General features: G+C 36.7%; 3 protein-coding genes and 1 pseudogene across 3 annotated transcripts; all 4 read right to left on the bottom strand.

The window, feature by feature from the left end:
* Positions 1-500: 500 nt before the first annotated feature.
* LOC141819005 (nuclear transcription factor Y subunit C-3-like) lies at positions 501-955 on the bottom strand. The gene has a single exon (XM_074706395.1). It carries the CDS (start codon positions 953-955, stop codon positions 581-583), a length of 375 nt encoding a protein of 124 aa, XP_074562496.1. The 3' UTR covers positions 501-580.
* Positions 956-1634: 679 nt separating this feature from the next.
* On the bottom strand, positions 1635-8373 carry LOC141818904 (uncharacterized). Its single transcript, XM_074706308.1, is given in 6 exon segments — positions 1635-2029; positions 2110-2216; positions 2382-2494; positions 2643-2695; positions 5655-7793; positions 7796-8373. Coding segments are annotated over 2 exon segments (2676 nt in total). The 5' UTR covers positions 8355-8373; the 3' UTR covers positions 1635-2029; positions 2110-2216; positions 2382-2494; positions 2643-2695; positions 5655-5676.
* Positions 8374-9941: 1568 nt separating this feature from the next.
* On the bottom strand, positions 9942-17394 carry LOC141818912 (WD repeat-containing protein PCN-like; annotated as a pseudogene).
* Positions 17395-19012: 1618 nt separating this feature from the next.
* Positions 19013-24927, bottom strand: LOC141818980 (E3 ubiquitin-protein ligase HAKAI homolog). Its single transcript, XM_074706372.1, has 3 exons — positions 24639-24927; positions 21090-21148; positions 19013-20283 (listed from the first exon to the last, which is right to left on the bottom strand). Exons 1-3 carry the CDS (start codon positions 24903-24905, stop codon positions 19296-19298), a joined length of 1314 nt encoding a protein of 437 aa, XP_074562473.1. The 5' UTR covers positions 24906-24927; the 3' UTR covers positions 19013-19295.
* Positions 24928-25551: the final 624 nt, after the last annotated feature.

Genomic DNA, 25551 nt, shown 5'->3' with positions numbered 1-25551 from the left:
TAAATTGAGGACATTTCTAAAGTGTAGAATAATATTAATGAGAATAGAACCAAAACTATTAAATGTCTATCCTCTCGTAGCTATTTGATCTTAAAAGTTGAATAGATTGTTGTTGTTCTTTTTCTATAAAAAATAAAATCTGCCACTCCTTTTACGATCGATAATTATCTGTGAAGAATAAATTAAGAAATTACAATTGGATCTAGGCTATTAAGTGATTTAATTAATTTTAAAAATATTGATTTAGTTTTACAAAAATTTAAATTGAAAAGTACAGATAAATTTTAATGAACAATTAAGTCATAAAAATTTTTAAACTCTTCAAATTTAATACGTTCTAGTGAGATTTGAATTTTCATTGTCTAAGAAATCCAAATCTATCTCTTACTATTATACTATGAACAAAACTATCATAAGTATCGAACTTCATGATAGTTTTGTCCGTGAAATTACACAAGGAAACGTCGATAAGAGTTACGAATTTGTCCGGAGGGGCGAATTGGTAATAGTAAAGTTATAGGCGGCATTTTGAAAACGTAGTAAAACTCTGGGGTAAAACGAGAATTTCTCTGTTTTAATATCAGTTGATGTTCTTATTGACCTGGGCCAAATGCGGCGGCGGCGAGGCATCTTCTGGCTCCACCACCGGGAGGAGCAAATCGAACACGTCGGTGCAGGCGACCGCGGTGGCGACGTCCTCCTTAATCATCGTCCGGCGCCTGGCGCGGAGCGCTGCCTCCCAGGCGCGGCGAGCGAGCTCCTGGATCAGCATCTCGCAGGCCTTGGAGAAGACCACCGGCGCCTCGCCGGAGATCATCATCGGCAGCGTCTCCCCCACCGCCGCGCTGTTCCGCTTCATGATCCGCTTGATCCTCGCCAGCGGCAGCGCGTGCGGCCCCGTCCGCCCCGAGATGCCGCCCACCAGCATCGACGAGGAGCTCCCCGCCAGCCTCATTTCGACCAATTTAATTAATTAATTAATTAATTTCTTCTGCTTGATCAAATATACACATACATTTATCAATATCTATATTGCTACGTGCCGTGTGTTGGTGAAGCCGTGAAGACCGTGCACAGCACCCGTCATCCACTGCCGCTGCCACCGCCGCTGCGGCCACCACCGATTAAAAGCCCTCATAATTATTTGCTAATCCGGCCACTGCCATTTTAAGATGACTTCGACCGTAAAATTCAACTTTTAAAAATATTCATCCTATTTAAAATTCAAAATAACTCAATTTCAACCGGATAGTAAATTAGAAATACAACTCTAAAATTCATCTTCTAAAATAATCAGCCATCCAAAATTTAAATTCTAATTTTCTTATTACGACAGCGAGCGAAGATATTTATTTAATCCTTAAGCAACTTACACCAACTACTTCACCCACCAAATAAATCTAGAAAGCAAAACAACTCCAGACATAACACTCCAATATCATTAATTGTTCAAATATCGTAGCTGCATATGCTACATGAGATTTTAAACTTTGATTGTTTGAGAAAAATACCTGCCTCTTACCACCATACTATATCTTGAGGGTAAAATGAATTGAATGAGCTATGCACATCAAATTGATCACTAAATTGGAGAAAGATATTGACAAAACAAATTAAGCATAGAATTACTCCTTTGGATAATAATTACTTAATTTTTAAGTCAGATCTAGGACCTCAGCATCTCTTTATTTCAAAAAAAAAATCACAAATGAAGAACTAGTTTTCTAAAATGCCCTATTATGGTACCTCTTGGAAATTTTTGCAAAAGTAACCTTAAGCTCTCGTTTGAAATCTCATCGATTATTGAAGCCCATTGTATCTCATTGGAGTTGATAGTCGATCGTCAAACCTTCCTGATGTTGATTAGAAACCACTGGCTCATCACTAAAGAAGCATCACTGAAGTCCTGTAATCAGTGGAAGCTGAGCTTTGGGAGAATTGAGCACGGGGACTAAAAGTGTACCCATTTGTGATAACTGAAACTGATGGGTTTCCTTCAGACAATCTCGATCTTTATCGTGGAATCGATCTAGCACAGATACCACAAGCGACGCGTAAGTTCAAAGGGTGAAAAGCACAACTTTTGAATTGTAAGAAAATCTAGCAAACCTTTTCTTTAATCGGCCTTGCTGTTTCACCATTTGCTCTTCAGTAAGCTTTTTGTTTTCGGAATTGATCATAGTAGTAGAGAGCTTATACAGAACAACTTGAAACCACTGGGAGGCATTAGAATACACGTTCAGAAAGACTTTCATTAACTTGAACTTTTTTCAGCTGTCATAAACATACTCTATAGAATCATTAAACCTCACCACCTTGCCAGATCTAATATAGTAGATTGTCGAACAAAAAAAGGGATCGAAATGAAACACATCTATCACCTTAAGAAGATTAATGACCATAGCCGAGTTCTGGTCCACTGCCCAAGCCTTCAAGAGGAACTGTAATCCTATAAGTTCATTGGAGAGATGCAACAGCCCAAGATCCTATCAAACTGCATGTATCAATCAATGAAAGATGGACGTGTGGATACAGCATATTTTAGTTTAAAGTGCATGCATGCGAAGATGAAAGGTAATTGCAGCTACCAAGAATGAATTTGACTTTAGTGGCAAAATAGCGAGGACTGAGTCACTTCTTACCATGATTATCTGATGGTGCTGATGAAAGATCCGAACATACCCATCGCTGTTTCCTGAAATATCAGCATTGCATCATGACTCTATGTAACAGTTAAAGTGCTTCCTGTAAAACATTAGGTAGAAGATTTGGAATGATAAAAAACATGGCAAAAAAAACTAAAGGAGCAAAAGGTTGTGAATCTAACAGCTGATTATTGAGATATGTACTATCAACAACTGGTTACTGCTTTATCAAAGACATGACACACATGCATGCAACTATCATGACATAACAGCTGAACATTGATTAATGGTCAGAAGTCTAGGGATAAGTAATTAGCCAATGGTATCAAAACAAGGGATAGTAAATTCAAATCTCACCTGTGTCAAAAAAGATATCATATTGATTCAAGTAGTAAGAGGTCAAGACCAATCAAATCATGTACTTACCCACACATGAAGTGGAAGTATTAGCAACAAAAATATATAATTGATATCTTTTCTGATAGCTAATGCAATCAATTAAAATAAAGAAATTGACTATGGTGGTGCAAAAACAAGTTTGCAATCCCAAATCTTCTACGAACAGAATGACACAGATTTGAAATTTGATAAAGCAGAACTGTGATACCAAATCTGCTATCAAATTTGTTCCAGAACAGATCTCTGAGCCACAAACAACAGGAATCACAAAGCAGTAACCAGAAAAATAAGAAAATTGGAAGGATTCGCTACTATGCAAGGAGTCAGTTGGAAGAAACAAAGAGAATGAGGGATTGAGCAACTTTGTCTCAGATCAGCAAGAGAAGATTGGTCAATTTCTTCCTTCCTTGATTTGCTATTATGTAAGGAGTGAAGGTAATTATTATGATCATTTCACTTGGTAGTCTCCTCTACCCTACTATAATTTATCAATATTCTGATGTTGCATTCACACGTCTAATCAAAACATCATGCTCATTGCTGCCAATCTAGTCTTTCATGAGAGGAGAAAACATATACAAGTCAATTATCATTTGTCAGAGACAACAACAAGAGAAAAAAATTATTATGTCATTTAAAGGTCCTAAATATCTTTAGGTCAGTTTAAGGTGTATATCTTTGAGTCATTAAGTCATTTAAAGGGAAGAAAAAAATCTAAAAAAAGTGCACACAAGCCGCCTATTAAGCTGATATCAATTCCATCTTCTATATAGAACAGCATAAAGTATTCACAGCAACCACCTTCACTAAGATTTCTCTAATTCATGATCCACCATACAGATTCATCTTCAATAACTCTGAATGGGATGTAGAAACTCCACAGTCAAAAGGCACAAATATCAGTTGCTGTTGAAGCAAGAACTGGAGACATTCAAAAGGTAGATCACTTTTCCTAAGCATTTGCTACTATTACGATGGTAGCCAAATCAAACCTCAATGTAACATTATAGCTAAGATCATGATTTTGAAATCTTCTATCCGTAATTTCTGTACTACTGATTATTCTTTGGTTACATTTCTGGTTTTTCTTTATAGTTTTTTTTCCCGATGGTTCTAATTTATAGCAATTCTCTTGGTTTTGTCCTTGGTCCAAGATTCAAGTTTTCCTGGCTTTAGGGTTGTGTAAGATTATTTTCTAATTTACAGTAATTCTCTTGGTTCTGTTCTTGGTCGGTGATCCAAGTTTGCCTGCTTTAGGGTTGTGTAAAATTATATTCAAGCTTACAACATCACAAATATATAATTTGGTTCTTTCATAACAGCTTAAGCTTTTTTAGTCATACTCAATCACATCTCAACAATTAAACATATGTCAAAGTCTATAGATAAAAATTAAAATATTTCAAAGAGGAAGCAGGAACAAATGAGAAGACAAAATTCTTACAAAAATGGCAAGGTTCTCACCATATTGCTCACTGCAAAAGAGTACACACCACAGTTAAGTTTATACTGAATTGATTGAATTATTTGGTCATTCAATTCAAAATTCCATTATCCTTCAAGAGCATTCTTTATCCCCAAGTCATCATGAATCAACACACATCAACAAGTGATCAAGGCACTTTAGGATTATTCAAGAGAAGGAAACTTCATTATTGAGCATTTCCTAATTCCTTTTTTTTTTGTATTTGTGCCTCGTACTCTTGCGATCAAAAAGAGTGTTGAACTACAAGCACAACTTTAGGTTCATTAGACACAGTATGAAGCTTGAGGAGAATATCTTCAGTACAAGACATGAGTTCTCTTGGTTAGTTGATTGTAGCTAGGATAATAGTTGAATTTGTCATGACGATGCTTGACATTGTGAAGTTAAGTAAACCTTGATGCTAACCAGCTAGTATGGTGGAAAGTGTTGGATTACAATGATAACTTAAGTTTTTGTAACCTTGGTATCAAGCTTGAGGAGCATGTCTTAAGTGCGAGACAGAACCAACTTTTGATTAATTGGTTGTAGCTAGAACAAAGGGGGTGGTTGAATTTGTCATAAGGATGCTTCACAAGGATGAGTGTAGCATCGGTGCTCACCATCTGGTACAGTGGAAAGAGCAAAGTACAAAATGTAGTCTAATGCTCAAACTCAAGAGCTAAAGAATTCTAGTGAAATTGTAAGCTAAGAATTAATAAGAACAAACTTTTGGGTTCAAATCATAGATTGAGTAGAGTAAAAGGATGGGCTGAAGCACTTTAAATCATTGTTAGTGTTGATATTATGTTTCTTTGATTATTCTTTATGTTGCCTGTTTATATGAAGTTTGATACTCAGATTCTTCAGGCATAATTAGCTCCATTACAGTACAAGCCACATGAAGAAAGGGGGCAAACATACAAGAAAATATGATTAAATAATACATCAAGCTTACTTCAATTAATAAATATCAGGAGACTCAATGAATCATACTATTAGGTCATGTTTCAAGATATTTAATATCATCTTTGAATTACATTTAACACACGTCTAACCAAAGATATAAAATTTTCATCAAAGCTTTAATATGAGGAAATCAGCTAAACCTCATATCACATATATTAGAAAGCAAATGGATTCTGTACCTGGTATCTGAAGCGCCACCTTTTAGGATCCTTGCTTTCTGGGATACTTAGCACAGAAATCCTGGTATGGTTTGTAATTTTCCTTCCATTTTGAGAACTGTCTACTTAAGCAATTAAAAATTTTCTGTTCTGCTGGATTAAGTTCTACTTCGGTTCTATCAAAGTCCAACCTCACTGGACTTAGATCAAACAATTCACCCCTAACATTTCCATATTTAGAGTCAGGAACAGATCCTTTGTTTGCAACTCCGCATAGAAATGTAGAAAATTTTTCATCTTTAGGAGGCACCAAGCAGGCCGGCTTCCTTTCATCAAATTCTGCAAATTCTTGTTTTGTATGAATAGCTGCTTCAATGTTTGTTCTGTTAGTAGACCTAGTACATGTCTGTGGTTCATAAACAAAATAAGACTTCTCAGCTTCCAGATCATCTGTGGCACCAAAGCAATTGTTGTCTGTAGTATCAGAAACGGAAATTTCAGGAAAAACTTCACTCAAAACTATTCTACACTGATTATCCAACAAATCATCACATGAATCTTCTTTGCCTATTAAAGGCGTGCCTTTTTCAATCTGCTGCAATGCAAGAAGAACAGGAACAGGAATTAACGGACCAACAAGAGACTGCCCAAAGGATGATTTGCCGAACCACTTCTCACCCCTTCTTGAAGGTTTGGCAAAAAGGAAAGGTAGAAACCTTTTCTCAGGAAATGAAGGAGGAATTTCTAGGAACTCAAACGTGGACCCACTGTTATCAACTGTAAACAGATCCGAGTATTTTGAAAAAGTTAACGGAAAAAGATCTGATCCAAGAGAATTTAAAATCTTCTTGCATGCAACTTCAAATATACTAGTGGGTGTGCTAATTTCATTTACTAAATACGAAATAGGAAGAACAGAAGAAGACAGGTTGCCATTTGTGAGTTTATTGGTATCACGCTCAAGCAAAGCATTTAAAAGATTGCCATTCAAATATTGATGAAGATGCCACAGCCTATAAAACCTAAATGTGTTGGGCTCTGTAGATTGGCAACCCTCACTGGAGACTGTGACCTTTGTTCCAAACTGATCTTCTCCTTTATACTCAATTTCTTCCTGACAAGTCAACTTTATTGATGCATTATATCTCTGCATCTCCAGCTTCCCAGACAAGGTAAGTCTGATTAAAGAAAATCCACCATACCCTGAATTAGTGGCAAATAAATCACTTGGGATGATGTAAAAACCAGCAACCATGTTGTCCATCTGTTTCTGTGCCAGCAAATATAGAGAACCCTCCTGTGAGAAATTTTGTCTCACATAATAATCACCGGATATGCCACCATCACATAAAACAAGGGTGGAAGGAAAATCGCAAGCATAAAGCGAAGGACTATCAACAGTTTCAGCAAGTTTAGCCCCATAGCAAAACAAATCGAACTCATTATGTGAAAAGGAACCAATCAAGATGACAAAATCTGATTCCGAAGCCCACTTGAACTCATTTGATGGCCTCAACTCTGACAACCTAAACATGGCAATGTAGCTGGGATGATCCAGACCATGGGTCCACGTTAATAGAGGATTTGAAGGTTTCCTAACGTCAAACAGGAACAATTGACATTCCGTTACAACTGCAAAGTGCAGATCATTGTAAGGGGCCTTACAAAAAGCTAGGAACCTCTCATTCGTCTCCATATAAGGGATAGCATTTAGAGAACTTGGCATCTCAATGTTTGCCAAAAGCTGGTATCCAGTGCCTCTTCTGGATCTCAGATCAACCAAAAGAACAGCCTTAGAACAAGCAACAATAACAGTCCATTGCCAACATCCAAACTCGCAGCTCAACCACTGTACAGAACCGTCATCACCATCCAAAGAAAGCTTCGCGGTACCACCACGTTTGCTCTGCAGATTAAACCAACACAGTTCGCCAGATTCTAGCAATGCAGCACTCTCCTCCACAAAATGTGGGCTCCAGCATGCGTGCACAACGACACTCTGAAACCCCTGTGTCGCCAGCGGCACCACAACAGGCCTTGGCTTTTCGTCGGCTGAATCTGAAACCCTAGTCTCAACCCTGAACCAGTTAACTGAGTACATTGTTGTCGTGATCAAGAACCCCTCTACAAGGGGATTTCCTGGGGTCACCGAAGTCACTCTACAGGAGTCACTAATATCTTCACTATCCGATGATAGGGGTGCTTATAACCTTCCTTTACCCTAAAGATGTCGCCGTTGCGGTCGGTTCTGAGCTCCGGCGACCGAGGGCCACGAAAGGAAAGGCCAACATAGCCGATTAAATTTGCATTCGGACCGGTCGGGAAGAAAAGGACCAAGGAGCAGTCTCGGCAGCGCAGAGCGGCAAGGTTATTGAAGGGAAGATAGTCGGAGGCTGATGATTCGGCGGCAGAGATAGCAGCGTCAGCAGCCATGATGTCGATGGCGGCGGTGGAGAGGAAGGCTTCGTTCTCGGAGCATTTGAAGAAGGAGCGCAGCCCGTGGAGGAAGGAGGAGGCGGGGAGGGGGCGGGGAACGTTGAGGGCGAGAGAAGAGGAGGAAAGGAGGCGGAGGGGTGGAGACGAGGCGGGGGAGAAGAGGAGCGGCTCAGCAGGAGCAGTAGATCCAGAGATGAGCTTGAGGGCGGGGAAGACGGAGCAGATTGACCATAAGAACCGCCAGTCGTCGGAGAAGTTCATGGCCAGGATCTGTGGGGGAAGCATGGAGGAAAGGGAAAGTGCTTCCGCCACAATGTTTCCGGAGGCGGCAGCGAAAGGCGGCGGCGAGGGTCGCTGGTGGAGGGCGGCGCGCTGACAGCCCCAAGCCCCAAGCGATAGGAACCCGATAGAAAAATAAAGAAGAGGATGGAAGAAAAAGGATGAGATCGGCTTAAATTGATTATTTAACTGAATCTCTTCAGAAGATTACATGATTCTATATATAACCCTAGGATAATATTAAATTAATATAAAATTATTAATAAATTTATTAATTTATTCAAAAGATAAATATTAATAAATTTAATAATTTTATTTAAATTAATAATAAATTTAATAATGTATTTTAAAAAACAATATTTTAAAAAAATTATTTGAATAAGCAGAGGTGCCCACGGGCGATGATAAGAGGGAGAACATTTAGGTTACCCATCCAAATCCTAAACGATCGAACCAAATCGGTTCGATTCGATTTAAATCCGATTTAACCGGAAGCAGTCGTAGTGTGATAATGATCACCAATTATTTATATGAATTTAATATATAATTTTATGAATTTAGGTTATAGGTAATTGTTTTAATTTTTTATGTACGGATAGATATTTAAAATATTTAATTTAATAAAAAAGTTGTAGATATACAGAATATTTATATAACTAACTGACTAAGATTACGTAAAAATTTGATTAAATTGAATAAACAGATATGGAATTTAAAATTTTATATTGATTATTTTAAAATTTTAATTTAAAAAAATTAATTATATAGATTAATTCAGTTTGATTTTAATTTTAAAAATTTATTCGGTTATTTATTCGATTAAATTGAATAAAATAAATAAATTAAAATAAAAAATAATCTATAAATTTTTAATTAAGTGAGTTTATAAATTTTTAATTAATTGATAAATTTTTTATAATCGATAAATTCTTATTTAAAAAATTTTTATTATTTTAAATTTTTTTATCAAATTAATTGATATTTTATCAATTTAATTTTTATTTAAAAATTTAATCGATTCGATTAATTAAAAAAATTAAATTTATTTATATTTTAATTAATTCAATTCAATTTTAATTGAATATTCAATCTCTATAAATTCATCACTTAAGGCTATAAAAAGAATACCGCCTAAGTTTTAAAATAAATAATAAAATTCCATTTGTTCACGCTCAATTTGAATTTATTTAATTATTTAAAATTTTTATATTTTTAAAATTATTTGATATTACAAATATATTTATTGATGATAAAATTTTTTTATTTATTTATAAATTTAATAAAAAATTATTGATAGGCATAATCCATCACCTTTATTTATAAATATTATTCATGAATATTCATAATTTTTAAAAACGAATATATATAAATATTTTTAATATCAAAATTTTTTATAAAATCAAATCAATCATCTTCAAAATTAATCAAATCAATTAAATATCTAAATTATCAAAAAATAAAAAATCAGTCAGTTATAAACTACATCATGTCAGTTATAAACTCAACCATAACAGATTTAGCATCGTCTAGCAATCCGAAATACTTCCGGGTCAGCAACAACCCAATGCTGCAAATAGAAGAAACTTCTAAGTCAAACAATATGGTTCATAAAATAATTAAAAGATAAAAATACTGATAACGTTGATAGTAAACAATCTTGAAAAAGAACAGTTTGATATTGTAAGTTTACTGTCGTAGAAAAAACATTTCTCTTTCGAGCACCAGCTAACTAGTTACTCGACCTAATTAGCTTGATGATTCCACAGAAAACTAAAAACCATTGTAAGTTTAGCATCTGCCAATTCCTTAGTGCAACACTTCTCAGAACTTTCTTCAGTCGGCGTATCGAACTTTTCATGTTACATTCTCTACGGAAGCCTGGCCTGGCTTTTGAACAAATCTCGATCATTGCAGGATCTAATTTGCCTCTGCAACATTCTTCGGCAAATGGATTATGTTTATGTTCCAAAAATATGTCTATGAACTGGGGCTTCAAAGTTTCTGACAACTTCCTTCCACTGTTTCTCTACTATCAAAATGGAATTTTCTGAGAAGTGACTGACAAATAGGGTGGGATCTTTGAATACAAAAAAATCGAAGTCAATTTCGTTGGTTCTGGATTCATGATCCTGAAACTTCCGCTTTCGCATTGCTCCCGTTGGAGTTTTTACAATCGTGATTCTCTAGTGGCTGATCGTCTGACCCATTCTGGAATTCCGTATCTTGATCAGCTGGTATCGCAAAGTTAATCAGGCACATTGCCCTGCATGAATAAAAGAAAAGACCGGAGCTGAGAAATTGTACTTTCAGTTTCGATTGCGAAGACATTCTCCATTAGAAAACAATAATGGAATTAACAAATGCTAACATCTCAAGAGGAATCTGAAAATTAGTCAGTCTAAACAACATTCTTAAAAGCAGTGCATCTTGATCTCTCAGATCTAGATTTGGTTTACAGGTACAAGCAAATAGATCTAATTGACATCCACTTTGCAGTCAGAACCCTCACAAATGTACTTGAACGCTAACTAAATTATATGTAACCATTTAAGAAACCCTGATACGATAAAAGATATATGAACATCTACAAGTTGCATCTGTCATAAAAGCAACAATCAGAAAGTAAAATGATGCAGTCATTGCAACCAAGAAAAAGAGAACATGTCACTCAGACAAAGAGAGGGGAATATATAGTTACGAAATAACTAAGAATAGGCATTCACAAAGACCATACAGATGCGGTGCTTAGATAACATTATACTCACAAATCATACAATTATGCATAAACTAGAATATTAAGCAGAGTGCTACACGATTTTGAATAGTCATACCTTGCACTGTACACGATGGCTGACATTGACGAGGACAAAGGCAGAAAGGATAGACCAATAATTTCCCCTGGAAATTCTTGAAACGCACAAGGAAGATGGGCACTATGGTGCTTTGACCATTCCCCCAGCTTTTTGGCTTTCAAATCCAACTCAAAGATTTCATTAGAAGCTGTCGTGACAACAAAAGTGTTACTGTTCTTAGGAGGAAAGCCACCAGCAGTGACAGAAGCATCATTCAATCTGGACACGAACCAATGTTGTCTGCCAAATAATTTGAACAAGAATCTTATCATTGAATAAACCAAGATATGCATAATGGGAGCACATGATGCTTTTCTACAAGAAAACGTGTCTAAAAAAAATAGTATTTCCATTGAGCAAAACCTCCAGACAAAATTTATTGTGTAGGCATAGAAAATAGTCCAACAGAAACATACAAGGATCATTGGTATTTTAATCAATTCGAAAATATAACCACTAGAATGCCCCATGGAAGAATAAATGACATAATTGATTGTTCAAAATAATGCAGATACAAAATTTATTTTCTAGTCCTTGCTAATATTTCACCAAAAAATCATACATAATATGATGATGAGCATATACCACTGAATGGACATAGATTAGTGAGTAGTAGAGTCATAGCTATCATCAGCTCACCTTTTTATCTCCAAATCGAATATATAAATGTCACCAAAGGAATTAATAGCAGCTAACCACTGTCCATCCACACTGGTAAACATTTGTGTTATAGGAGGCTCGTTAGCTGCAACATTCATATGATCCAACTTCCTCTGAGGAACAAAAGTCTGTACTATCTCAGATTTTTTTATGTCCACAATCTGTCCTCACAAAAAAGAACCAACATACACAGTCAATAGCATGTAAAATAGGAGCTATCATGCAAAATCAGCATAATGCATTGAGAATAAATGGAAGCACCACAGAGCAAGTAAGACAATAATTCAACAATTTTCCTAGCAAAGTAATTAAATTACCCTAATCCTGAAAATGACAAAAGTAAGAAACTTACATATATTTTTCTATCATGACCAGCTAGCATCAAGCATGAGGAATCTGCACTAAGGAGCAAAGAATGTGCATACGGCAGTTTATTTGGAAGTTGTATTTTTTCAATCATCCACTTAGTTTTCTGAACTTTAGGCTTCTTTAGTTCAAATAAGAAGGGCTTTACTTGATCAGAGTATGCAAAGAGTATACCCGAACTAGATATAGCACTACAAATTATTTTTCTAGAACGTTTGCTTTTGACCCGAGCAAGAAGTTGTGTAACCACCAATTTACCATCTATCTTCACATCCAAGACATCCAAATAATCAGAGGATTGAAAAAGCATCATTGGCACCCCATGGTTTGCTGTAGTATTTGCCAACTTGAGTAATGGACGTTGGGGTGCAGGGCACATATCATGAGGTGAAAATTGGGTGAACTCCTTTGCAGAGTATGCGAATAACTTAGCATCATCACCACCAGAAATGAGCATGGGGGCTCCTGAACGTGCCCACTTGTGATAACTAAAATTTATAGGTTTTTCCTGACGGCGAATCTTGCGTGTCTTTTGGTCATGGATTTGATCTAGAAGAGAGATTGTAGTCATGCATAAGTCCAAAAGTTGAAAAATACAACTTTCAAAAAGTAAGAAACTCAGAAAAACCAAGCACCATTAGTGGTTTCTATGAACAAACCTTCTCTTCTAATTGGCTTTGCCATTGCTAAAGCTGTTACATCATGAGTGTGAGCTCTTACATATCCAACATAGACCCATTTCACCATTTGTTCTCCAGTAAGCTTAGAAAGCTTATACAAAACAACCTGAAATCACTAGGATACATTTTAGAATACATGATTACAGAAAACAGGGAGTTATCATGTAGGACCATTCCAGCTTAATATAGGATTCAACTTAAAAATTTTCAGCTGTAATAGCCCACATAAAGGTAAATAATTACTTGATTACTCTGACAAAATTGGTGTATTTGCATTGTAGAATAACTGGAAATTCGATTTTAGCAAGATCTAGGAACTAAGCACCTGTCCATCTGAACCAGCAGAAAACACATTGTCTTGACTGGCTGTTAAAGCTTTCACATCACCCTTGTGATAAGTGTGGGCTTGAAGAAGTGTCCCATGTTGACTGTCCCAAAACTGAACACTTCCACTACTATCTCCACTGACTAGTGTGCCACATCTGAAATAGTAGTTTGTTCAACAATAAGGATAGATATGAAGCAAGAATTAACATTAACACATGTCACCTTAAGAAGATCAAGGACCATATACAAAGTTCAGGTCCACTGCCCAAACCTCCAAGACCAGCTGTAATGCGATAATTTTCTTGGAAAGACGCAACAGACCAACATCTTATTAAACTGCATGTATCGACAATTGACGGATGTGAAGATACAACATATTTAAATTTTAAAATGCATGCATGAGAAGACCATGGAGAGATGCAGCTTGACGAACAATCAATTTATCTTTCTTTGGTGACAAAACAAAGAATAATGAGTAATATTTGCCATGATATTTCATGATGCAACTGATAAAAACATACAAACATACCCATCACTACTTCCTGAAAATATCAACCTTGCATCATGGCTCCATGCAAGACTTAAAATGCGTCCTGTGACATTAGTTAGAAACGTTTGGAATGACAAAAGCAAGGAAAAAAGCCTTAAAAACAGAGTGAAGGGTTCTGAACTAACCGCTAACTTTTGGAAAAGTTCTATTGTAAATCAATTCATCCTTATCAAAGACATGATACATGCGTATGCAACCATCATCACAAGCAACAGCTAAACGTTGACTATCAGTCAGAGTGGTTACCGCATGGAATTCACCATCACTATCATTGTTGCCTTCATTATCACTAAAACTAGATTCAGAATCACTTTCGACGAGATGATTTGAGTGGCCATTTGAAATAGGTCCATTGTTTGTTTTATCTGTATGCATTGAATCATCAGAAGGTTCTAAAGCCATCTGCCAGATAGACACTCCAACTGAATCTAGCACAACCTGTACGAAACATGTGGACAAGATAATCTTAGTATTTGGGGAAATTTTGTTACTATCAGATAATGATTTTTGTTAATCCAAGATGGTATCACAATCAACAAAATCAAGTATAGTATATAAAATATGAAATTAATCCTCTTAATGATTATAAGCAAGTTGTAGGTGAGGTTCGCTCTAGGAATTGTGTACGTGTATTTTTGAATGGGTTTTGAATCATGAATCGTAAAGCTTAGACAAAAAAAATACAAAATAGGTTTAAAAAATGCCTTTGAACATTTGTTAGATCCTAAAAAGGCTAAAACACATAAAATAACATAATTTTCTATTTAATAGCATTATTAATCGAGTAAGTTGATGAAGGAGAGCCTTGGCGCAATGGTAAAATTGTTGCGTGTGAGATAAGGGGTTCGAGTCTCATAAATAACCTCTTGCAAAACAAGATAAGGCTGCGTACAATAGATCCTTTAACAGGATCCCACACTAGCTGAAGCTTCGTGCACCGAACTGCCCTTTTATTAATCGAGTAACTTGATATTGATTGATAACAAAAATATATAGGTTAATATTTTATATTGATAGCAATGTGCAAATTATTTTCATTTCATTGAAATTTGAAATGAAATGGAAATAAAAAATTTCACCATCAAATGCTTGCAATATTAGGAAAATCATTGCCATCTCTATCCTCACTAGCGATTCCAATCTCTATAGCAGATATATCAAGACAACAAAAATCTAAGAGAAAAACATAAAGAAGACTTTGGAAATGGAAGGAGCATTGAGAAAAGTGATATCGAAACAAACAGAAATTGAAGTTTTTGGAAAATTGCATCTAATCTAAATAGGAAGAGGAGATAGCCCATGTTTTTATAACATATCATTAAATGTGTATGGATAACATATATGAGAACTTTGAATAAACTTGGAAGGATTTATCAGTAGTTAACAGTGCAAACACTTTGGTGTCTGGATTACATGTCAGGAAAACAGTTGACAAATATGAGAAAATTACGTAATGAAAAACAATAAAAAATCAAAAGGAAAAAAACGGAAATAAACATCCATTAAGAAAAACAATTGAAATAACATTTTGAATTTTGTAAATTTTGATAGTTTAATTTTCTATTCGTGTGTCGATCCAGGAGTATGTGGAAAGAGTTTACAGCATGGGCTGATAGTGCTGAGCCATTGTGACACTTTCTTATTATTGAAAATGTGGTAACATGAGTTAGGTGCTTTCTTTGTTTTGATTGCTAGTGAACGTTTAGGAGTCCTTTGGAGAATTAAAGAGAGCAGAAAGGTGTGTTTGTACCCATAATTGTCATCCATGACCACAAACTGGTGTGTACTCAAGAAGCTTGTGTCTACATAATATCTCAAAAACATTCTAAGTTGGCCTTCACTATAAGATCAAATCACATATAATAACAATGTTTCTGTTTTGTTTGTTTTTTGTTTTTTTTTGTTTTTTTGCATTTCTTTGTGCAACCATTAGTTTCCAATGCCAATGCTAAATGTCCAGTGCCTTTCAACTCAAACAATGCCCCATTTTATCTTCTTCATGAGACTCATTTGTTAGTTCTGATTCAATAGTAACTAAACCAGCTGCTTCATTCTCAGTTCAAGGATGTAAATGCAACTTCTCATGCGCAAGAACAATACAGTATCACAACATTAACTAGTAGATTGCTAATGATGAGTTGCCAACAACCAGATGCTAACATTTAGTCAATACAACAACAACAACAACCAAGCCTTATCCCACTAAGTGGGGTCGGCTCTAACATTTAGTCAATATAACCTTCAAAAATCTAGGTTGGGTTTCAAAAATGGCAATTATGAATGAGAGTTGGAGTCTATTTTTGTCACACATTATGCAAAAGAACATGGTTTTCAAGACACTTGAACACACTCTCCTCCAATTACCAGCACAAACACAATGATGAAAGGGCCCTGTGGAATGCTTTTTGTGATCCAACACTTCCCTCAAAATCAAGCAGAGGTAGTGGCAAACTCAGGTAATTGGGATGAGTGACGAGCAAGGTAGCAGCAAACAGAGGTCAGGTCAGGGCAAAGATCAAGTGGAGGAGGCAACAGGATGAATGGTGAAGAAACAAATCACTTTGGAGTGTTTGTCCGAGCTTGTGTCTCCTCGCACTAAGGTTGAGCACAAGTAGAAAGCTCAGTGCGACAGAGATTGAGGTGGACATCGACAACCATGGTAACGGAGATCTGCCTGGAGGTCAGCAACAATGGCAGATGACATGGCGAGTTGGCTTAGCAGTGGCATTGGCTGGGGAAGGGGAGAGGGTTACTTGGTCAATGCCTTTGTTCCCACTTCACCAACCTCTTCCTCTTCCCTTTACCCAAGTAATGAAACTTTGGCCCTCTTTTACCCATCTAATTTTCCCTGTTTTCCCTTCTCGCATTTGCCTCCTTTCTTCCATGCAAGTAATATTGTTTGTAAGTGTAGATTGAGGAATTTAAGAACCCTAATTTAGGAATCAAGATTCAATGCACTAAAAACCAGACTATTGTATAATGCGGAGCAAGAAATTAGAAGCCAACTAACAATAGCAAAAGCAGGATATTTTTTTTTTTTTACACAGAGGGAAATGATAGCAAGAAAGAAGAAAAACTACACCTTTTTATTTAAGGAGTAGAGATCCCACTCATATATAGAACCGTCTATGCTAGAAGAAAGCAAGCGTCCAAGGCCTGCCCTCCTCGGGCTTGGACGGCACCACAACAGCGAAGATACTCTCGAACTAGGATCTCCTTGCATCGTCTTCAAGCAAAAGCGAACAATTAGATCCCAGTTATACTCACATCAATTCATTAACTCAGAGGACATGAAGCATACAAGCTGGCAATGCCATCCAATGGAGCCAGGGGAGACGATCCAAATCTCCAAGGACCCGTCCTCCCGTGCCGCCGCCACCCGTGATCCGTCTTCACAGGCGGCAAGGGCCACCACCGCCGAAGGCTTCCACTCGACTGACCTGCTTCGGTGAATCCGGAGCTTCTCCATTGCTCGCTTCGATACAAGGGCCAAAAACAAGCACAGAAGAACCTCAAAATCGCCTCAAAAGAATTATTCTTAGCTGAGGGGATCAGAATCCCCAATCTCACCCAAAGATTTCGCCGAGAGACTCGCCCACCGGCGACGGACGCGCGCCGGCCGAGGGTTTCAAGAGAGAAGGTTTTGGGGGCGACGAAAACCCTTTTATCATCGACGGGCGTACGTTTTGTTCCAGCTGGTGCACGACGATTTAAGTCACGAACAAGAAATACCGTGCTTTTGTTTACTGATCCAGAGTTTAGGATTAGATCAGTTGGATTGGATTCAATGGCCCCGTCTGGACCCACTATCCATGTGGGCTAACCTACAGTGGGTTTAGGTTGGCTCATTTAAAAAAAAATTAAATTTAAAATAAAAATAAAAAATTTAATGAGTTCCTGACTTAATCAACATAATCTGTAATCAAATTTAAAATTCTCAATATTTTTAATATATATATATAGAGAAATATTATACTACGCGAATTATACCATACGACCCGTACGCGATACCTCCGACCCACCGCCACTGCCGCCGCCCTCGCCGCGCTGCTCGACCACAGCCAACCTCCGCTCCGGGCGTGATCGGCGCGCCGCTCGCCGACGCTCCTTCCAGCGGCGAATTTCGGTTGGACAGTGATCGGAATCCGACGAATTTCGGCCGAAAACAGGGCCGATCACGGTCAGTAGTAGCGCAGTGGTGATCAGCTCTGTTTCCGATCAAATTCACCTGATTCCGGCTACTATCCGATCAGAATCCGCCGTTGGACGAAGCGTTGACGATCGACGCGTCGATCACGCTTGAGGCGGTGGCAGGCGATAGTCGGACGGGGCTGCGGGGGCAGCGGCAGCGGCGATGAGTCAGGGTGTCACGCACGGAGTGTCACGCAAGATAACAATACTGTATATATTTTGTGAACTCTAAGGCTTAACTGATAAAATCTATAATCCAAGTATAAAAATTTTATTTGTTTATATATTTGTTATTATCTTTGATAAACTCGTGGGTTAACTTATCTAATCCATAACCTACTTTAAGTTGGATTGTTCTTAATCCGTCGAGATAGTGGATCAACTCATTCCGTCTCATCATATGATAAGTTTTTAATGGATTAGTTCCTTTTATTGCACAACTAAAATTAGCAAAATGGGTTTGTTCAGCCTTTCTATATAGCAATTCAAATTTTAAATTTTTAATTTGATCCATTTGAACTGTAATTCAAATTGAAAATTTTTAATATTTTATATATTTTTATGATAAATGTGTTGACTTGCGAAGTTGATGGACATGCTTGACCGCTCTAGAAAAAAGTAACTCTAAATTTTCACTGCTGCTCTTAAATTTAGACTTTTTTTCAACTTTTTTATTTCAATAAACCTCTCCAAAAACTGCATTAGAGATGCCTAAGAATTTTTTTTTTTTTTTTGCATCAAATCACTTTCGTTGTTATGTAGATCATGCATCAAAAACATCTTTTTGCATCTTGAAAATAGGAAAAGTACTTATCTTCTAAATACTTGAATGCCAAAATACAGGAAAAAAAAATTTGATTAACCTGCATGTGGTTCTTGGTCACCATTAGTTGTTCCTCTAGTTGTCCTCGAGTTCAAATCAATATGGATGCCCTTAAAGCCCTGCTCACCTTGAACCCTATTGCATTCTTCTCGAGAACAACTAAACTAAATATCATAATCCACAAAGTGAAATTTGTGAAAAATTCATGAGAAATTTAAAATCAATTGGTTGCAACTTCTACAATAGAAAATCTACAATTGAAAAAAAAAACAAAATAATACATGGTGCTCAAAAATTATTTGACATAATTAGAGAAACCACTACATGGGCGGCCTGTGATGGAACAGAGCAATAAGAAGCTTACAAACAATAACAAGGGCATTGTTTCTTCAGCATTGTTTATAACCATTAGCAAAACTTCATTCAACCATACCCTTGGCCCTCTTGATTTACCGAGATAAAACCGGAGAAATTCGAGCTGCTGATTCATCCGCAAAGCTAGCGGTGGAGTTGAATTTGTAGCGATCCTGGTTGCTGGAGTTGCTGAGCAAAGACACCGTTGCTGTCGCTATTAACAGCTGAAACACCCTGGAGATTTGAGTCCTGACCAATTTGAGGTTGATTCAGCAGCCATCCTCCTGAAAGCTGGTTGTTTCTCTGTGCATCAGTCAGATTTGTGTATCCTTGCAAAGTCCCTTGAGCGAGTATGACTGAAGGATCCATGGGTACAACCATCTGACCAGTAAACCATGGCCGTGGACCATTGCCAGCAAAAGTTGCAATACCTCCATGAGCTGGTGAAAAACCCAATGCTGATCCCTGCACTGGCCCGCCGGCCTGTAGTTGTTCTGGGTTAGAAAGTTGATAGGGCATGCCGTAAAATTGTTGAGACCCATCTGCGGAAAGGGGATAACTAACTGCTGCAGGGGGGAGTATGGCCTGGTTGTGATTTACAGGTAATTGATAGTTTGGTTGCAAGGGTGGTTGCAAAGGATTAACTCCGTGATTCGGCACAAAAGATTGGTTCGAGACTTGCTGGATTTGAAGACCAGCCTGGGACATGAAGTCTTGAGATAGATTCATCCAGGCATTTGACTTGTCGGAGCCTTGAGGAAGGTTGTCTGCCTGCATAAGCCTCAAATGTTGTAGCTCCACTGTGGATGGATAATCATTAAACTGTTGGCTATGAGTTCTCTCATCTCGATTCTGTTGCTGAGAATTTGTACTGACCGAGAACCCTCGCTGGGGCGGGGCACATGCAGTGGAAGCCTCTTGCGTTATTGATTGCTTATGAGTGTCTGTAGATGAGTGACTGTGTATTGCTTCTTTCTTGGTATTGGATTGAATAAGGTCAGGATGAACTTCATGGATGTGAGCCACTAAGTCCGTTTGCTTGAGAAAAGATTTGAGACAGTGAAGAGCTGCACATATAAATATCCCCTCCAACAATTTTATGGATTGGATCTTCTGAATACGTTCATCACAGCTACAAAGGAAAATGCAATAGCAAGAGCATCAAACATTATGATGTAAAAGAATCATGGAATAACACAAATTTAAACATATTTAGAAGGCAATGTACTAAATATAAAAAGATTTTTATTTGTTAATCTTATCTCATGGTAAGAGACTTATCTCATTTAGGATTGAAGCATCTCCTTTTATCAAAGGAAGGTCCGAACTATAAAAACCAACCAGATTATACCCAATGTGCATCATACACGTAAAATTAGATGCATAGAGATTTCTACATTTATCTGATAATATGGTTTAACAGATCTCTCAAAACCGTTAACTGTGTAGAAGGTTCAGTGTATGATCCACTTCCCAAGTCCCTATTAGCTTAGCATATTTATCATTGCAAAAAGTGAGCCATTGCAATAAGGTGTTTGGCACAACAAAGATTTAGAAACCATCTTAATAAGGAAAACAAGAGGAACAAGGGTAAGGATCCAAAAGAAAATTAAATCTCATTTAAGTCTGTTGATGAATAAATTACAACAGTAAACTTGATTAACCAAAAAGTAAAAGCAAAAAACACTCAGTATTGGAAGCATTTCAATACATTATGATACAATTAGCCAATGTGTACTTACGAATTTATTATCGACATCCAACAATAAGAAACATTATAAATTGTGGATTCATGGTGGGACGTCAAGCAATGAAGGAAAAGGATCAAGCAATAACAATCAAACAGTCTAATTGTTGTACGCAGAAGAAAAGTTCTAATAGATTGGAAAGTGAATAGATAAGATACAAGGTTGATGAACAAAAACCAAGAGATCTTACAGGTAGCAGCTAGCATCACTTCTTGCACATGCCAAACAAAAAACATGTTCACAAGGTACCTGCAACCAAATTAGGAGAGTTATAAAATGGAATCTGTTAAACAAAATGATGAAACAGATGTAGTTCGACAAAATCTAGCCTATTGTGCATACATCAAATAGCCATCCACAGGTTATTCAAATTTTAGAAGCTCTATACAAATTTAGAATTAATTATTGTGGTAAAAACACAACTTTCAGTTACCTTTTTAATAGATGAGTAGCATAGTAAGAATATCTGAATGTTAAAAGCATCACACATTGACCAGCACATCAGATTTCTTAGTAGAATAAGAAGATTAACAGTGAAGCATGATATGTTAATTTGCTCATCAGAATTTATGAAAGATACAGTGAGCAATTTAACAAAAAGCCAACTAATGGCCAGTTAACCACTATAGCTACACAAAAAGAACATGGCTATGATAAATTTCTATTATGTCTTAATTGTAACATGACTGCATATTATCCATATCAAAGATATATTGTGCTCAGAGTAAGAATGTCTATGTTTCTCAATAAAATAGACTAATAATGAGTTTATACACGGCCTTGCAATATTTAGAACAATGTCTTAATCATGCACTAACAAGAGTTCATATATCCTCTTATCATTTTTGATATAAAAAAAACCAGTTTTCTCTTTCTGATAAGTAATCATTGATATTCAGTTATGTGTCTCCACAGCTTCCCCTTGTAAACAATACGTAGGTTGACTAAATTAGCAGTATCAAGAATGCCAAGAATGGCCTATTGAATAATTTCAAAATCATATAATAGACAAAATCAGAAAGAAGATCATAGATTTATTGATAAAAAAAACCTATCAACTACAAAAATCTGAAGAACTGAAATTTGCATCGAAACAAAAAGAGAGAGGGGCTAGTGATAACTTCTTTAAAATGGTATGATATTGAAGATGCTATTTGAAAGTTTGAGCAGCAGCTACAAGGCAACAGACACATCTCCCACTGACTAGCTAAGGCTCACAGGGATAACCAGGTTATGCAGGTTGGGCGCAACAGAATGCAAGCAAGAAGGAGAGGCGATCATGTTTCTCCATCACAACCAATTAGTGCTTATAAAAGAGACATTTGAGACTGCAGCAGTCACATATTTGCACAACAGGATCAATAATAAGCAGATAGCGACTAAGATGTAAGGACGAATCGAGTATGCTGAATTACTAGAAAAACCAATTAATCTTGCAGTTTGAGAATAATGCTTATAATTTCTCCTTTACTTAATTAGGACAATATATTACATGTAATTAGTCATGGGTAACTTACATGACTTGTCGTGGTGTGTCAATTGAAAAATCTACCATCTTAGCCCTCATAAGCACAACCAATAAGAGGTGTCCAATGATGTAAGGGCATGGGCATTGCAGCCAAAGTAGGAGTAGAACAGTTATTGAAGTTACATCTGTTGCTCATATAGCCATTAAATTTATGGCATTGAGCATAAAGCCACTTATGAAAAGTTGGAAGATAAAGCCACTTATGAAAAGTTGGAAGATATGGGTGGTGTCGGCAAAATAATGACCTATATCATGGGTATATATAGTATTTGGATACTGTTGACAGTCAAGTATGATGTTGAACAAGTACAGTTGGGATAACTTGCCCAAGCACTTGCCATGTCCTAGTTGCCAAAAAGTAGATGAAGTTTCGAATCATTCAAAAGTAAGATGGGGATGATAGACGACAAATTGACAAGGCCCTATGCACTCTAGAACATAAGATAAAAAGAAGTTGACTCGATTTTATTGGGCCATAGTTTGATGATTCTGGATGAGATGATCAAATTGTTTAGTCATCCCAAAGTTTATACAGAACCAATATAGCAAGTCAAATTCAAAATGACATAGCCGTAATCCTATCTGTGACCATTATTTGTCAAGTTGTTTTCCTTGGGTCATTGGATACATCATTGATGTTGTTAGACATCGACGGAGAGTAGATACCGCTTCTTTGACGTGGTTGAGGCCACGTGCAAAGCCTTCAACTCATGTACCATGGCAATGCCTCCAAGCAGTCAATGAGATCATGTTGTTGCACCAAGGTCTATTTGTGATCCTTGATGTGTTGGGTCGTAAAACCATTCAAACTTCAAGTTGGGTAGTACCATCTTACCCATGTTGTGCTTTGGTACTGTGTAAGTGCTCGAGTAAAAGATCATGCCACAAGCAAAACTGATACCAATATCAAACCCATTTAAAACCAAATGAAAGAACCCTAGATACAGATATCATTATCTTTCTCCTGTAGCCTATAGTAGAATCTGAGAGTGATGAAAGATGGACAAAAAATGACTAAATTTGTTAGAGGGAACTCAAGACCTCACACAAGCACAACATATCCACTAGATGACACCTCTGCATCCTTAATGATGAAATACTTACAACATTACATGAATGCATAATCAATGAGAATAACTTAAGCCACAGTTACTAAATGTAAAATACAGTGAAACCAAACGATAGGTTACTAAATGTAAAATACAGTGAAACCAAACTTAAATCTTCTACGAGCCATGATTTAATTTTAAAACATTGGCATTAATGTCTACAAAAATTGACACCTTATGGTATCCTCTAGAAGTCATTAATATGTAACTAATATGAGACATAGTCATCCCCCCTTCAGCTTACTCGATAAAGGATTATCATGGTCACCCTTGTAATTTTTTATTTGGTTTGGTTTAAAATCGTTAATTAAAAAAGTAAATAAGTTAACTAAAAATCAATGTAAAACGAGGTTTCCAAACAACAATTTTATTGAGACTAATATGAGACAAATATTAATAATTATTATGATTTAAGGTTTATGTTGACTAAAGGAACATAAAAAGTAAATAAGAACTATGATTATTAGCATACTAATTTATCTTGGTACCTATCTATCTATATATATATATTAATGGGTTGGTACAATTTTAACGATTTTGCATAAGTTCAACCTAAACCAAACCGTAATTGAAAATTTACCTAGGATACAAATGGAAAGCAGTATGAGAAACCAATAAACCAAAATTTTCAGTTTGATTTGGTGTCAGTTTCACGTTATAGATGCCCACCCATACCATTTCTTAATTCCCAAGGGTTAGTTCATGCTCCACATATCATAGTGGTGTCATTATTGCCTACGATAGAACATATTCCTCGGCGTTAAACCAACATCAGAGATGCAATATCGAGAAGAATAAGCTGACGCCCTAACTTATGAAAGGAAGAAACTTCTCAACTTCTCACCTTCACAATCTATCTTAGCAATGTACTGAAAATCTTCAAAGAGAAATAGTCATTCACATGAATTATCCAATGAACTGTATACGCTCCTCAAAATTCAAAAAGGGCCAAACATCATACGTGTTAGGAGACCTGATCACGGCCTTTTTTCGACCGCGATTAGGATAGTCCAGAAAGATAAAACCAAAGAAACAAAGCAAACAGACCAACATTGGATTGATTCGAGAACGAAACGGAGTATATGAGAAGGGGAATCCGTACCAGGCGTCCATAAATGGCGACGGGGAAGTCGCAGCGGATGCAGAAGTGGACCCGATCACCGGGACTTCGTCGGGATCGACGTCCGACCGTCCTGACGGTGGCAGTAGAGGAGGTGACGGCGCCGACGCTCTTCGCCACGGGGAGGTCGGCGATCTCGAGGTGGTCGGGGCAGGCCACTGTCACCGTATCCAAGGTCGGGGGAGGCTTCTCCGCCGCCCCTCTCCCGCCGTCCGCCGATGATCCTTTGCTCAGCCGAATCTGAAGCATGGCGTTCTCGTCTCGGGCTTTCGTCGTGCAATCGCTCGAGTTTAGTTTTTTTTGCCCTAAATTATGATGCGACGCTAAATGTGTATTTAATATCGTTAATCTCTACTATAATTATTTGTACCTCGAAGAGTATTTACGTATAATTATTCATATTTTAGTACTCAATTATATTTTTACTAATTATTTTTTAAATCTCATCGGAGCTTAATTATACTTTAATTTATATATATTTTTGTTTTTTTAAGATAGAAACGAGCGCAGACTTAATTGGCAGTTCACGAGTCTATCAAAAATATATTAAAAAATTAAATTATTAATTTTAAATTGTAAATTAAATGAGCCACTCATGAGTCCATTAAAATTTTCATTTTAATTTTAAATTTTAATTCAATTTATTTATGATAAATCGGAGTACTTTGACACATCCAATTCAAATTGACTATTCTAAAAATAAATTAATATTTTAAGAATAAAAGATTTGAATGAGTCATTTCTTTAAAATAAATCATAGTCACTTTTAAATTATTACAACAAATTCATTTTAAATTATTATCAAAAAGTCATTAATACTCTTAAAAAGCTCAAATTTATTTTAAATTCACAACTTGCACTCTTAATTTCCCTCGAAATTCATCTATATTCTTTT

This window comes from Curcuma longa, chromosome 2 (genome assembly GCF_044706935.1).
Source record: "Curcuma longa cultivar G26 ecotype Majalengka, Jawa Barat chromosome 2, ITB_CL_G26_1.1, whole genome shotgun sequence".
NCBI classification, from domain to species: Eukaryota; Viridiplantae; Streptophyta; class Magnoliopsida; order Zingiberales; family Zingiberaceae; genus Curcuma; species Curcuma longa.
This window is presented reverse-complemented; position numbering and strand designations above follow the sequence as displayed.